The 16,140-nt window shown below is 40.3% G+C and overlaps 1 protein-coding gene across 2 annotated transcripts; it reads right to left on the bottom strand.

Annotated features, from left to right (window-relative positions):
* Window positions 1-177: 177 nt before the first annotated feature.
* On the bottom strand, window positions 178-15,990 carry LOC119483596 (N-chimaerin). 2 transcript variants are annotated; one of them, XM_037761823.1, is made up of 15 exons: window positions 15,709-15,990; window positions 15,447-15,534; window positions 12,677-12,715; window positions 12,489-12,544; window positions 10,265-10,296; window positions 9,831-9,944; window positions 8,430-8,556; window positions 8,083-8,244; window positions 4,755-4,832; window positions 3,911-3,995; window positions 3,318-3,491; window positions 3,056-3,133; window positions 2,798-2,935; window positions 2,501-2,606; window positions 178-2,363 (listed from the first exon to the last, which is right to left on the bottom strand). In XM_037761823.1, the coding sequence occupies exons 2-15, from the start codon at window positions 15,463-15,465 to the stop codon at window positions 2,192-2,194; spliced, it is 1,380 nt and encodes a 459-aa protein (XP_037617751.1). In that variant the 5' UTR covers window positions 15,466-15,534; window positions 15,709-15,990; the 3' UTR covers window positions 178-2,191. The 2 variants fall into 2 exon arrangements, with proteins under 2 accessions (XP_037617751.1, XP_037617752.1); XM_037761824.1 differs by lacking the exon at window positions 15,709-15,990 and adding an exon at window positions 15,656-15,674.
* Between the last annotated feature and the right edge of the window lie 150 nt (window positions 15,991-16,140).

Raw genomic sequence — 16,140 nt, 5'->3', positions numbered from 1 at the left:
TTAAAGGGACTGTTTGTAAGAATCAGAAATGCTTGTTAACAGCGACACCTGTGGCCGTTAAGTAAACGAAAGTCAGCGTCGGACTCGCGCTTGCTCGCTCTAAATAGACATGAACGAGCATCGCTCAAAACAGTGAGGCGACACACGTCAGCTAAAACCACAAAATGTACACATGCGCCAGCTGAGAGCCATATTTAATAATTTAATTTCACCATGCATAAACCATATAGAAAATACTTTACAGCAATGACAGTAATATTAAAAAAAATGACATTTCATGATGCAAAAAAAAAATAGTGTCACAGATCACTGAAGGCTCACATTGTCATCGGTTAGGCTGACGGTAATTAGTACAACATAAAATCAACAAAACAGCTGAATTAAAGACATGAATAACCAAACATTTTTTACAACCGTAACTCTGTCTTTGTGTCGTCTTGGCGGGTCGTCACTAGGAGTAGATAATGAGTGACCCCCGACAGAAATGGGGGTAGAAATGAATGAAAAGGGGGATTTTAGTGTGCTGGCATCCACTTTACACCTCCACCCTTTTCAAATGGCACTAGTTAAGAAATAAAAAAAAAAAACGTGGCAAATACACTCCTTCATATTACGGCAACATCATCCCACCGCTAATACTGCTTTCATCACATCAGAGCACGTTACAGCAATGTTAGCTCATCTTCACATATCTGGAAGAAACATCTGTGTGTAAGATGTAAAATCTCATTTTGTCTCCGTCTGTAAAAAAAAACATAGTAAATGTGATACGAACTGGACTTATGTGCAAGCAATATTATTTATCACAATTTCACAGTCTTTCCCAACGTGAGTGGGAAGCCCCAATACTACTTTAATGGCAAACACGGATAATTAACATTATGAGTTTTTTGTTTTATTGAGCTTCTTCGCTTTAATTTTTGGGACGATATTAAAATTTAAAACACCCGTCTCGGTGCTGAAGTGTCTGAATTATCCCACTCAGGCCAATAAAGTCGACAGGCCGTGAAATTATTATTCCAATCTGTTGAATTGCATCCAGGAACAGCGATCAAGAATTTCAATTAGCATTTTGAGTGCAAAACCTGCACGTTAACACTCCTTAATTACAATACTGCTTTAAACACAACAGAAAGCACTGATTCACACATTTATGTTTTAAGTCACCATCTGCCAATGAATTAGTGTTGTGTGTTGATTTAAAGCCCTGATGGAGAACTAGAAAAAGGCGGAATATTCAGAGGAACATGTACACGTGTTCGCTGCGGAAATGTTCTCAAAGCTTCCCTTTAAATGGGCCGCATAACACATTTTAAAGTGTCTTTTTCAACTTCAGAACTGCTCCATCAGTTGTAATGTAATCATACAACAACAAGCCTCTAATATGACACAAAAAAGGGTAAGTCTGCATTGTTTTTTTCTATGTTAGCGACTAAAAAACTACTTAGTTCTTAGTGTAAAACGACTGCATAATTACATTTCAGTCAATGGAACAGAAGAGGGAGCTGTAAAGTTATAAAAGAAGAACGAAAACACAATAGGTCCAAGTCACTTATGTTCCATTCAGAGGAATGTGTGTGCATTATGGGTCCCTTTTTTCCATTCAGTCATTCATCCAGCTGTCTACAGTTATGAAGTTGAGGAGGATTAAAGGGATATCTTGACACAGAGCAAGCAAACTAATATCTTACCGCCAGAGTCTGAGGGAAAACACTGATTAGAAAGCAGCATTATTGCATTTTTCGCTGAAACCATCGGTGGCTCGTTTGGTTTCTGTGGTGAATGCTAACAATGCTAGATAATTTTTTTTACCCCCCTCAACTGTGACGCCTAAAATAAGTGGGGTGAAGAAAACTAAAAAACTGTCAAGGCATCCATTTAAGAAAGATATTGACATAAAGATGGATCACACAGTGTTTCCTCTACATTGACAAAGTGGTGTTTAATTAAAGGGCAGGTCCATCTGCGTACTTTTACAATTTAATTCAAATTTTGGATCTGCTAATTGTAGGGAAACACTGCAGCCTTCCATCTATTATTTTTAATAATTTCCTTCATTGCAAATAGTCCTTCATTGTTGTCCTTGCTGTCTTCTCTATCAAGACACAAGTTCCTTGTTTCTTCTTCATTTCCGAGTAAAAAGTCAACTTTTGTCCTTCCTCTCCTCAGTGGAAGAATCCCTCCCCTCCTCTCAGAACAACACGTCTTCGTTTTTAATGAGCGTCTCCACCACGAGTCTCTGGTATCGGATGTCGTTGAGCGCTGTCATGGCGTCCAGCCCGGGGGCCCTCATCAGTGTCGGGCCGAAGACGATACCCAGGTTCTCGCTGGACATGAGGTTGTCCTTCTCGTACTCGGTCACTCTGAATAGAGAGAGGAAGGAAAGTATGTGTCATGGAAAGGGAAAGCAAAATAGATTAAACTCCCGTTATGAAGCTGAATCTTAAACGACTTAACCACCACAATATGGGATTTTTGAAAATGACTTGTGTGTTCAGACCTCTTGAGGTGAGCCATGAGGTATCGCAGCGTCTCGCAGTGAGCTGGCGGCAGCAGCTTCAAGGACTCGTGGAGAGACTCCAGACGTTTTTCCGGGTCTGCGATCTCTGCGACACACAAAAATGAACAAAGATTAAAAGGAGCTCTAAACACATAAGAATCCTACAATAAACTGTAAAGAAAAAAAACAGACGAAATACATTTCATCCACATCTTTTCCTGATTTGCAGCACATGCTAAACTGCCCTTCCAGTCATTCTTGCATCTTATGTCATGTACATAAAGCGCGAAGACCTACGTCCTGTTTCTATGAAGCGTGGGTAGGCGTCATATGTGATGAGGGGAATAGGCAGCTCTCTGAAGTAGAGCTTGAGGGCCCCGGCGATGATGTTGAGGTCCTCGTAAGCATTTGAGGAAATGTCCGCCTTCTCTCCGTCTGTGGAGAAAACCAAACAAATGATCCAAAACAATGAATCAGTGAGAGACACGACGTTATGAAATATCTGCCTTCAGAATTTTATTGATATCTCACTGATCCTAAAGGGGCGACACTCACCTCTGTCAAAGGCCAGCTTGACATCTTCGATCAGCTCACTGAAGCCTGATATCCTGTACAAACCCTCTGACTGGAGACCTGAGACACAAAAGGAGAGTTGAATGGACGTCACCGTTCATTTAATGAATCTTGACACCAGGTAGCTCGTACCTAGACCGTCATCTACTGTATGTAATACTATGGATAAATACCTCACACAACTCCACTTCAAAACACCTGAACTCTCCCTTTAAGGCTGCAGCAAACAACACAATCCTCTCACCTCTTGCCTCGATCTCCTGTATGCACATGTCGACCACCATGGGCCTCTTGGTGTTGTGGGCTCTCACCAGCGTCGTCAGATCGCAGCTGTACACCTTCTTGACGTGCCGCAGGTCCGGCTGGCAGTCGTTCGGCACCACTTTGGAGCACTGCTTATGGACGTTCAACCCACAGTCTTGACAGAGAAAGAGAGAAATTTGTGTCGCTGTATTAACATCAAAGTGAGCCTGCACTCCTTTATCGTGCTTTCAGCTCTTCACAACCAGCAGCAATATCAGGATCATTGTGTCTGATACTTAAAAGTGTAATAACTAGAAACGTAGGCGCTGCAGAGGCACACAGTAATAATCACACAGTGTTCTTTGGCACCAAATTGAATCTTTTAACATTTAAAATACCACGACACGCAGCAGATGAGTCAACAGCAAAAGTGACTAACTTTACGCCGCCTGCTGTCCCAGTTTTGAGTCACGGTTTAAGAGAGAGTAGGCGCAAAGGTTAGGATAGAGAAAAGTGCATTATACACTCATGTGTGTGTGAGAAAGGATGTGTTTGTCTGTGTGTAGGATGCGCTTGTCTGTGTGTGTTTGTTACCTGCACACTTGACTCCCTGAGCGATGAGACCCCACATGAAGTTGGCACAGTACTCACACCAGTGGGGGCCTCTGAATGTATGAACCTGGTTGGAGAGAAAAGGAGAAAGTTGATTATTTTTAAATGTCAATTTATAGAATTAGTTTCTCTTTCAAAGTGTATTATTATTATTTTTATTATTATTATGATTTCCTTTGTCTTTCTCTTCCTTTTTTTTTTTTTTTAAACCATCTTGATTGTACCACATACATCCCACATACAACTCTATTGTAAGATTACTTGTAAAAATCCAATAAAAAGAATTTGAAAAATTATAAATTTATCATCACAACAAATATTAAAGTGAAAACAATTATGGTCAGATGAAATAATAAATATAAAAATACATTAGTTAAATGCGCCAAAATGATATATTTGCACAGGTCTACACATAGAAAAATATTTGTGAGCCAGATTGGGTATACCATACCTGTGATATTTATTATAGACACTGACAAGAGAATGACGGAGACACAATAGGAGTGCTGAAAGGGCGTTTACAGAAAAAATACAGTGAGAACTGTAGTTTTAATCTGCTTATTTTTCGTATAAATTAGTTCCATATAATGAAATGCTAATAAGCTCCATCACACTGTGGCTCTGACCTTTGTGCTCTTCACTAATGACGACTTGTAATGTGGAAATCTGGGAATCTAAAGCACCAAAACAAACCTGTAATGTAAATGCAGAAATGTGTGTTTCTCTATCCTGATGCGCTCTTTGCTTACTGAGGTGAATTTGAATATGAGCTGAATCAGCGAATCTGGCATCATAAACAGGATGGCGGAGCGAAGGAGAAGCTCACCTTGAAGTTGTGGACCTTCTCGTACTTGGGCGCCAAGTCGCTCTCCCTCAGGGTGGCCCGCCGCACCAGCGATGTGAGCTGCGAAAGGGCAAAAGATCTGATTGGTTGCCAGAAGGTGGAAGCAGGGGAGGTGGGTTTGGCGGGGGCCGGCGCCCGGTTGAGAGGGTCCGAGGCGCTGCCGCCGGAGACCGGCAGGGAGGGGATTGAGCCAGCGCTGACATTCAAACTGAGAGCTGCGTTAAACAAAGAGCCCTTCCGTCCCGTTTCCTTCTCGGCTCGCCTGCGTGATTGCTTTTTAGCTCTTTTAACGACATACGACTCTCGGCTTGGCATTGTGGGATTTGTAGTTTTGGTGTGAATTTAACTCACACTTGGGGTTTAAATAAAATGCTGGTGCCTTGACTAAAATCCCATTAATAAATACAGTACAAGGAAACCAAAAGCAGAAAAGATTGTGTTTAAAAATAGAATAATGAATAAAAACAGGAATAAATAGACTCTCAAATCATCAAAGCTCCATCCGACAACAACATCCCAATCCGAGGAGCCAACAGAGGACCAATCCTGCCTTCTTAGCACCACAAAGATCAGCCAATCAGATTAGCTCTGCATACTGATGCTGTGCTTGCATGGTGCAATTCCAGTTCATAACAACAAATAAAAGCCAGCCAATAAAAAGCAGAAAATAAAAAAATGTGAAAGAAAGTTGCCTTAATATGATTCAATAAATCTTCCTGAAATGCGTTCCCAAAATCCTTTGAAGCGGAGTGATGCTGCAGAGTCCCGTCTCTCCGTCTCGTGTAGGTGAGCACATGGCTCAGTGTGTGTGTGTGTGTTAATCCTCTTTCCCTCCACACACTCACCAGGCAGAGCTAGTGGAGGAGGGAGGAGGGAGGAGGTGAAGGCGGAGACAAAAAGAAGAGGAGGAGGGGAGGCTGAGCTACGGCGCAGTAATGGATGAATTTAACAGGTCACATTGAGAGGAGAAGAAGCCAATCAGAATACAGAGATTGTTGTTGTTTGTCACCGATTTCTGCCACCTCAATTGTCCCGGGAGAGAAAGAGAAACAAGCTATTAGTTCATTCATTCGTTCACACGTTTTGTTTACCTCTCGTCTTTTGTCATTTTACCGATTGTAAAAGGAAACGCTGCTGCTGTACAGTATGTGAGTATATCTGGATTGAAATATGCTCCACAGAAAACACACAAACCCATGTCCTTAGATGGCCCTCGTCTGCCGTTACCTTAGATCTTACATTATATAAGAAGAGTTTAAGGCTACATTTTCACTTAAGAAGGGCACTCCCGTTAAGTGGCGCCTCTGGTGGGTGGATGTTTGGACTGCTTTGACATTTTTGGGCAGAGCAATCTGTCAACAAACAAGCAGTGACCGCATTAAATCCTGTTATCAGTGTTCATTTTGGCAGCTAGTTTAGATTTAGTCTTAGTGTTAAGATGAAAATGCTTATTAGTTTTAGTCCCATTTTAGTCATTTTTATCCTTCATAATTTTAGTCTAATTTTAGTCGACGACAACTCAAAACGTTTTAGTCACTGAAAAGTGATTTGATTTTAGTCAAAATGAAAAAATTCTCTCTTAATTTTGTCATCTTCTTTTTTTTAATTTTTTAATCTTAGTCCTGTTTAGTCATCAGATTATATATATTTCAGTCAAACTTATTTCACATAAATACATAGTAAATAATAAATTAAAAAAAAAACATAAGCTTGATGATATTTTACACATCATACAAGATACTGCAAATCTTATTTTGTAGCAAAATAGTGACAAAACTGTTAGAATCAAGATGATTTTTTGACACAAAATGCCATTATCAAAAGCAACCACATGTTCAAGTCACTAATCCTCCGCTTTTATACACAACACGGTGAATATGTATGACTGGTCATGGATATTTAATGATGTGTTTGCATTGCATGGGGGTGGCGGGGTGGATAACAAAATAGCACCCCAGTTATAGAGAGGAACGATGGAAAAGCTAATTTATTTATATGTGGTCCTTTAAGCTCCTAACAAGCAGTTTGTGTATTATTTTCTGTCAGATCTAAAGTATTCAAATCTGGTTTCTCCTCTCACCAAAATACTTCCCGTCACCATCCAGTGAACTCGCTCTCACAACACGGCCTTAAAAATTAAAATTTAAAAACTCATCACCAGAGCCGCGTCTTTATCACCCCCCACGGGGACCGTAAAAATGGCACTTAACCCACGATGAAAGGCGATTAGCCGCGTGAAATATGTATCTCTCGTGTGCTTGAGCCACCGCTGGTCTCAATGTCACAGCCGTACTTGCTTTGTCTGCAAATCCGCCCAATTATGAAAAGCACACACGTACACAAGACCACCCCCACCACGCACACACGGACAGTGATGTATGAGGTGCAGTGTAGGTGGTCATGCACTGCAGGTCACACAAGGCCTCAGGAGGTTCACTACTGGTGTAACAGATAAACGCATTGCACACACTTGGTTACGAGCCTGTTGGTTTGTTTTGGTGCACCCACCTGCACAAACACAAAGCTGCAGACCAGTAATTTACATTAAATGTTGCCCAGTGATTAGCATCTGCGTCAAACAGTAAACCTCACATCTCCAAACTTTCCTCTGGGTTCAAAAAAACGAATCACAGAAAACAATTATCTCACAGCTGAAAGGAAACTAATGAGCCAACAACAAACTCCGTTCCTGAATACTTAGCATACAGCTTTTGGGTAGATGGCAGCTTTCTGCAGGCAAACTGCTGCTGTTATGTAATTTTACTGCAGAGCCTTTGGCTGGAGGCCATCTCTCCTCTGCATCCATCCAACCTCCTCCTCCTCCTCCTCTTCAACGCTCATCCTTCCATCTTAGTACTTTACATACAGCAACTTTCCTCACCTTTACCCTTATTCCACCTCTGCAGGGTTTCTCAACATTTATTTTCTTAACGTTTTATACTTTCTACCACATTCTGGAAATTTTATGATGGTAAACATGCCAACAATTACTGCTTTACAATTTACATAATCTTTGTCTATGTTGGTCTGTAGCCAATTCTCTGTGCCAACGCAACTCAATTTCTTGTTCAAACCAACCCCTCAAAAACCCAGAAGCCTTCAGGTCAGTTTGCCAAAAACACATGTTAATTGGAGGATGCTTTTGGCCTGAGTTCCTACACTGTTTCCATTTCCATAATTCTTGCAGAGAGTGATGAGTTTTGAAGATATTGATCAGTATTCATTGTGATTACTGTACGCAGCCTCTAAAAGATACTTCGTCAGAATGCGTCAACAGCGTCAACATTCATGCACGTGTGTCTGTCCTCACCCTCTCCTCGGCGTTGCGGTCGTCTTTGGCCGGAGCGGGTCCATCTGGAGCCTCGGGGCTCTGAGGCAGGTGTTTTTTCAGGGTGGGCTCCTGGTTCAGGGTGGTGTAGCCCACGTGTTCATAGATGGGGTTTATGGTCATCTTAGCGATGTACTCCGCCGCCTGACAACAGAGAAGTTTACTGTAAACATGACAGGTTTCAGTACAGTATGAATGATTGTTTTTCCTGGCTGTGAAACCAGCTTTTTGTCCCTGGACTCTTGCAATAATATTAGTTTGCATCTTCTCCCCGTTCTCCCCTGTTAGTTAAGAAGGAAAGAGTGAGGGACACATGGACACACACACACCTTTGTCTCAATGTAGAGTGTGATGAGGCCGTCTGTGACCAGGTCGTGGATGGACTCGAACCTCTTCTCTCCAACAAAGTGTTTCCCGTCATGGTAGAGACGGAAGTTTCTTGTCTGGTTCCCAAACCTGAATGGAACGGAGGAAGACGCTTTTAGCTTCAAGACTGACTAGCAGCAGCGGACTGGGTCCTAATAGTTTAAAGGAATAGTTTGGGTGTTTTGGAGTGGGGTTGAATGAGTTACTTATGTCAGTGTACATTGCTTTGCTCCCGTGCTGGTACTCCTGTCTGATTCTCCAAGCTGGGGGCGTGCTGACCGTCATCTACTGTAAGTAATACACTGACTATGGATAAGTATCTCTTACAACCCCACTTCAAAACACCTGAATTATCCCTTTAAACAAAGTAGGCATCTGGGTTAGACCATTAATGCTTCAAATCTTAGTCACACTTATTTTGAATATAAGATTTAATCAAAATGAAAATGGCTTTATGCTTCAAAGAGCGTGAAAAAAAGAAATATAGGAAGCTTCAAAGCAAAAATACAAGACGCTTCATCATAAACAAACTCTCTCTTTATACACAAAAAAACTGCAGCCCTTCATGAAGATAGTCAAAAATGGCACAAACTCTGTGATAGACAGACTCTGAACTGGGCCAACACATTATCTGCTCCTCAGTGGATCACAATGAAACCACCGCGAGATAAAACACCACTGTTAGATCATTAACCCAAAACCCAACCTTTCCTTTTCTGCCCACCCAGAGTGGGACGCCAGTTTATGAGGAGGTATTTATGGAAGGTAATTATAAACCACAGGGATGGGAGGGAGAGAAACGTGTGCAGGTGGAAGAATGACGCGGCTATGAATAGAGCAAACTGACCCAAAATCAAATTCAAATTATGCCGTGCACCCATTTAAAAGTGTGACACCTACTCGGAGAAAATGATAGCTCACATTCAAGTATGCTTACAAGCTAATCGGGCACTTTAAGCTTCTATAACATCAACACACTTTGACCTCTCCTTGTGAGGAAAGGTGTGTGGAGACATGTGAGTTTAGAGATGAGCAGCCTCTGAGCAGTTTAGTGTTGCTTTTTAAACCCTCACACCTCGCAGCGCCCGGAGGTCTGATCACACGATCAGACATGCTCAACGTTCACACAGCACCTTTTTCTTGCCTTGTCACTTGCAAAGAGCGCACACAGCAAAGACAAAATAGCTTTAGTTATCTCTTTTAGTTTACTTTCTGAGGACTTGCAATGTGTTTTCTGTTTGATAAAGAGCTATTACGATTGGCTTTTGATCAGGTTATGTTCTCCAGACTTTGGATTTTCTAGACTCTGATCTGACTTAACTGTTTTTCGTTTTTTTCAACACTGAGCTGGACACAAGCGTTACCTTAGAGCCAGCGTGTACGTGCCCGGCTGTCTCTGACTCTCTCTGATGAGGTAGCTGCCTTCGGCCTGACTTAGCAACTGGTCGGCCTCTTCTCTTGAGATCATCCCATGGTACCTGCACGTGAAGAGCAGCAAAGTATTAGATCAAGATTTCCTCCACAAATCACGCTTTTATGTAGTATATTGTGAGGCCTGCGGTCAATAGAGGTCGCTGTCGTCTTCTTTTATTCCTTCTTTCAGTGATTGCACATGTGAATAGATGATAAGACCTACTAGTGGGTGTAACGGGGCCCTTCTGACCCACATCTATGAGGCTGATAACCACAAATAATGCGTATTTAATGACCTGATAACAGTCTAATTGGCTGAACTATTGGAGATGAATTGAAGGAATGTGTCTCACATAAATCACTGGTAAAGACAAGGCCAACTTACTCTCTTCCATAGTATTTAGGTCGGTTGTCCACCTGCGGGGAAAAGAAGAATATGTAGTAAAGCACTAAAAAGGTACGGGTTGTTAGAGCACATAAATGTTCCAAAGGGAGTATAACATTGTCATATTGCTCTGCAGGACAACTGCACTCTGGTGTGCTGCTCTTCGTGAGTGCGTGGGCGCAGAGAATATTGCACGAGTCAGATAAAAAAGCTGAACGTTGCGTTGTTCCCAACAGAACTGCTGTGGAGCCAATAAATCCACAAAGATCCGACAAACAGCGCTGAATATTAATTTGGATGCAATGTGTGTGTGAGGATGAAGGTGTGTGTATGAAAGACACAGGAAGAGAGGAAGGTAAGGGGCATACACACTCAAATATAGAGGTACAAATTAAGCCTTGTAAGTGCATAATGCCAATAATCTCCTATTCTAACAGTCTATATTTGTCCTTGTTTTAAGATAGCGCTTTTTAAGTTTTCAGTGTTAATAATAATGTAACCCAAGGTCTTCCAGCTGCTCATTTAAGTCACCCTGACATGCCACAAATTAAAAAGTACCAGCCTTAGATAAATGCTTATTGGTGCATCATTAAATCACAAATGGCTGAACTCCCAGCAGGCAACATGGAGCTGCTGGTAGCAGGGGGGGTCTCGTCAACTCCGTCTGTTTGCTGGTTTTAAGTGGGTCAGCACCGGCTACCTGACCGGGCCAGAGCATCAACATCAACAGCTGTTCATTTAGCATCTACACGCACACACACTACCATCCATCCAGCAGACCCTAAAGGGACTGTTTTACAGATTAACACCAGACGCCCCATTCTTTAATCCCCCTCGGATTCCCCAAAACCTCGCTGTCCCCCACACACATCTGGTGGCTGGCCCCTCCTGTGGGTGCATGGCATTTGGTGGTTGCCCTCAGGTAGGACGGAGCCTCTACATTTCTGTATAAAATAAACTTACAGATGCTTGAATCCATGTTGTTTTGATGAGAAATTAAAGGCCAACACCGCACTAATTGGGTGCTTGTTTAAGGTCACCAAATGATGCTTGGATAATTGTACCAATATCACTATAGTTTTGTTTCGTCTCATTCCTACTGAAGCAAATATAACAGGAACTAAAAGTACTAAAACACTGATGTTGGTTTTCCTCTAGGGTTGGGCGATATGATGGTATATACTGCGCAACCGTAGAAATGTGTCCACCTGTAAAGATTTAGCAAAAACGTAAAATTCCCACGTGATCTCGAGATTATTGCATAATCAAGCAATCTAGCAGGCAATTTAGAGTATACAATTAACCTAACCTGCATGTCTTTGGACTGTGGGGGGAAACCTGAGCACCAGGAGAAAACCCACTCTAACACGGGGAGAACATGCAAACTCCACACAGAAGGGCCTCAAGCCGGATTTTAACCTGCGACCCTCTTGCTGTGAGGCGACAGTATTTTCCTTTAATAATACTGAAGGTGCTTTTACCAACATGAAAAACCATGCAGTGTTTAACATTTTTATTCTAGCTTAACAGATGCCTTCCCTGAAGACAATGGATTGGTGAACTACAGCAAAAACAATCAGCCGAGTCAGCGAATACAGTAGGAGACACACCCACACACTATGAAATGTTGAGCTTGCTCGAGGCTTGATCCATACCATTATTGTTTGTAACCGTAAGTGATGTTGGAGAACATGCCAAAGTAATGGGATATCAAACTGACCTCCTTAGGGCTTTAATTCAAATGAAACATCTGCGAAAGGATATACCAAGATGACAACGCTATTGATATACTGCACCTGAGGTCAAATCTCCTGCTTTAAGCTACAAGGGGTTGTTGCTATTGCATGCAAAGTGACAGCACATCCACAACGGACATTTTTAGGCTCCATCATCTGTAATCCGGGACACCTTCTTAAACTTTATAGAACCTTTACAGGGCTCAATAAATAGGATTGCCCGCTTGCCCAGGGCAAGTAAAATGTCACGTCGAGCTAGTAAATCTAGCAAATGACAACAATTAACTTTAGTCTTTGTTATTATTTGATAACCGCTAATAAATGAAAATGTTTGTATTGGGGCAAGCAAAAATTGACTAGTAGATTTCTGAACCTGAAGAAAAACATTAACGGTGAACCCTGTATTACTCTCTACATTTTCCAAGTAAACTAAACACTAAATGTGTTACAGAAAGACATGACAGACTAATTAGGAAGTGCGTTCTCACCTCGCAGGTGCAGGTGAGTCTGCGTGGGTGAGGCGCCTCCTGCTGGAGCTGGTACACTGTGGCAAAAAAACACAAATCATCATGTCAGCACCATAAAGAAACACTCAAGACAGAGAATGAGAGTATCCTAAAGTTTAAAAAGGTTAAAATCAGGATAATAACACACAAAATGTTCCATTAATACTCACAGTAAGACTTCCACACCGGTGGCCTGTATTCATCATGATCTGAGGACAGAAAAAGTACAACGAGGTTTTTAACTTTGTGAAATAATTCACAATACTGTCATTAATACTGCATTTATACTGCACATTTAAAAAAATATTCATATTCATTTCTCATTTATACCATTCTGGCATTTGTATTTAACAAACATGTCGTATTTACTCATTTGCACTGTGGTTATTGGTTATGCAGCACGTTTTAATTTCTTATATTCTCCCTTTCTTGTTTTAATTTTAGTACTTACTTATATGTCTTTACATATATTGTGTTTATATTGTAGCATTATGTGCACATTGTAGTATTATGTACATCATTTAGATGTTACTTACTCCTTTATTTCCATTTCCATTTCTCTATGTTGTTTATACAAGAGCAACTGGGGATCAATAAAGTATTTCTGATTCGGATTACTCTAACTTGATTCCATTTGCTACAGAGCCCCCAAGTGGACAAAACATGATCATGATCAGCGTTTATTTTATCTGCCTACTGTGTGTCTCAATTTTGATATGAACCACCAATCAGATACAAATAACCGGCATTACATATGACGCACTGTAGCTCAGTGCTTGTTCAGCTGATGCAGACCATTAATATTAAACTTTCGGCAACATTAGACACTGAGAAGAACGGGATCATTTTCAGCCCCAAGCACTTGTTTGGAGTTTGACTGAACTCTGCAGTAGCATGTGATTACTGTGAAATCCTCCCAGGTTCAAATTCTGTGCTGTGTACATGTATTCTAACAGCCAACATCATAGCACTACTTTGAGAGGGCTCATACACTGAGAGGGCACTTATCTTTGCAAATTAAATAAAGTATTAACTCAGAATTTTTTGCATGTAAACTATTAATTAAAAATTGATACAGTATCACAAAACAAAATATCGCGATACCTGATATTTGAATGGAAATGTGTTATCTGGATAAACGCAATTACAACACAAATTTATGCATCCAAAACTGCAAGACCAACTCTAACTAATCCTGGAATCAGCCACTTTGTTTCACAACTAAACTTGCTCCACTTGTACATTAAAAAATCAGCTAGAAATAAACCAATTTTGATGATGGAAAATAATATGCATCTGTCTTGCAATTCCAGGCATACGCCATCTTCTATCTTCTCTGCATGGGTAAAACTAACAGCCTGTTTCCTCTGCAAGCCTTATCTATTCAACACTTGTCGTCCCGGTATCCTGTCTTCAAAATAACTCCTCCCCGGGCAAGTGTCTCGCACTCCTTCTCAAGGCAACAAACCCTCAGTTAGACACACTCACAAGAAAGCAGACAAAACATATCGACTGCTGACAACTCGCAGTGTCTGAAACAAGGGGGGAAAGAAATATAATGCAAATGTAAAGCATTGGTGCTTTAGTTGACTTTAAACTGTTACCCTGCTACATTTAAAAGAGAAATATTGCACTTTTTTCTCCACATTTTTTTCCCCAACAGCTACAATTGCGGATAGTTGTTGTTGTAATAGTTAGAGTAGTTGTTATATAGTTTGGGCTAGTTCTTTTCCTACATAAAATTTTGGTCCTCCAAAAACATTTTGTTAGGATTGCAACTCGATCAGAGTCACACATCTCCTCTGCTTCTCTATTTCAGAAACTCTTACTAAATGTGACATCAATATTTCTCAAATATGTGTTTTTATTTTTAAGATACTTTCTGGCCAATCTTTAGATCTTCATCCTTTTAAATTTCTCACAAGTAGAGGTCAATTTTCAATAAGATTTAGGGGTACTAAATTATGGAGTAGCTTTTCACAACTATTAAAAAACTGTTAATTAAATATTAAATGTTTAAAAAGATGCTTAAAGGGTCATTTAACTGATCTAACACATTACTTGTCATTTATGATATTTTTATTGTTGTTATATATATATCTTGTTCTAATTGTTTGTCATCACTATTTTGTAGTTATATTATTTCTCGAGATTTCTCCAGGGCTACTGGATCCAAAAGAATATCTAGTGGCCTCTCCCAATTTTACCAAAATACATAAAAGAAATCATATTAATTGATGGCTGTCTCCCACCACAAAAAAGCAAAAAAACTACTTTATACACCGTTGGATAGTTTAATCTATAAAAATGCATCATATTTTATAATGATTTGTATGTAAAAACTTAGTCTGCACAATAAACAGTAACTATAATTGTTAAATAAATGTAGTGGAGTAAGAATTTATTTATTTATTTGCCTCAGAGATTTAGCAGAGAGGAAGTATAAAGTAGCACAAAATGGAAATAACCAAGTATACAAGTGCTTCAAAATTGTAAGTTATGCTCCAGGGCTACTGGATCCATAAGATTTCTAGTGGCCACTCCCAATTGGACCAAAATACATAAGATAAGATAAGATATTCCTTTACTAGTCCTGCAGTGGGGATATTTGCAGTGTACAGCAGCAAAAGGGATAATGCAAAAAACAAGATGCATCAGCTAACACAGTAAAAAACAAAATATGAAGTATAAAAACAGGAGCAGTATATAGAGTATTGAAAATAAACAGACTATTAAAACAAATTGCAAGTGGAAAATGATATTGTACAGTGAGAATGAAATGAATGAATGAAATTACACCTGAAAATATCAGGTTATTGTCAGCTTTTTGGTCATAAAAGAAACCTGAACATAATAATTGATGTCTGTCTCCCACCACAAAGAAGCAAAACCATTAATCCTCTCAGGTAAAGGCACTAAAGGCTGATATCTGATGCTTACCAAAGACATTGAGGGCCATCGTGACTCTCTGATGAAGATGATGAACAATCAGCAGATTCACAGTAAACGGACTCACTCAGCTTGAATCCTGAAACAGAGAAAAAGAGGAATAATATGAGTGCTAACGAACATTTTTTAACATCAAACTGTAGAGGAATATCTGCTTTATAAAACACATAAAGTGTTTACGCCAGTATATAAGCACACACGTGTTAATTCATGTAACAGTTAGCTGATAATAAAACACCGTAACGTTACTCACACTCTGCATTGTGGTCGCCATCTTTGCTACGTCACCGTGAGCAGGCTCGCCCCTCTCGCTCTCTCTGGAGTAACTATGGCAACGGAGCTTTTTTTTAACTGATGTGTGCAAGAAACACGTTGTTTTCCCCGATTTAAAGTGTGTTTTGTGATTTAATAAGTAATATAATGTGAGGTGTGGTACATCATGTCCTTGCTGTTGTAATTGGGGTTTTAAAAGAGAGCTAACTAAAGCTTTAGGCCAGATATTTCACTGGATAATCATCTCCCTCCTCTCTCAGTTAGCAAGATAGTGAACCAACGTTGTTTACGCTATAAAACGTGATGTCGTCATTGTGATGAATTGTGACCGGTTAGCTCAGTTGGTTAGAACCTTTTATATTACATTTTTTGTATATAATATATCAGTGGGCAGCCATCTCGTTTGCAAGAT

This window comes from Sebastes umbrosus, chromosome 24 (assembly GCF_015220745.1).
Source record: "Sebastes umbrosus isolate fSebUmb1 chromosome 24, fSebUmb1.pri, whole genome shotgun sequence".
NCBI lineage: Eukaryota > Metazoa > Chordata > Actinopteri > Perciformes > Sebastidae > Sebastes > Sebastes umbrosus.
This window is presented reverse-complemented; position numbering and strand designations above follow the sequence as displayed.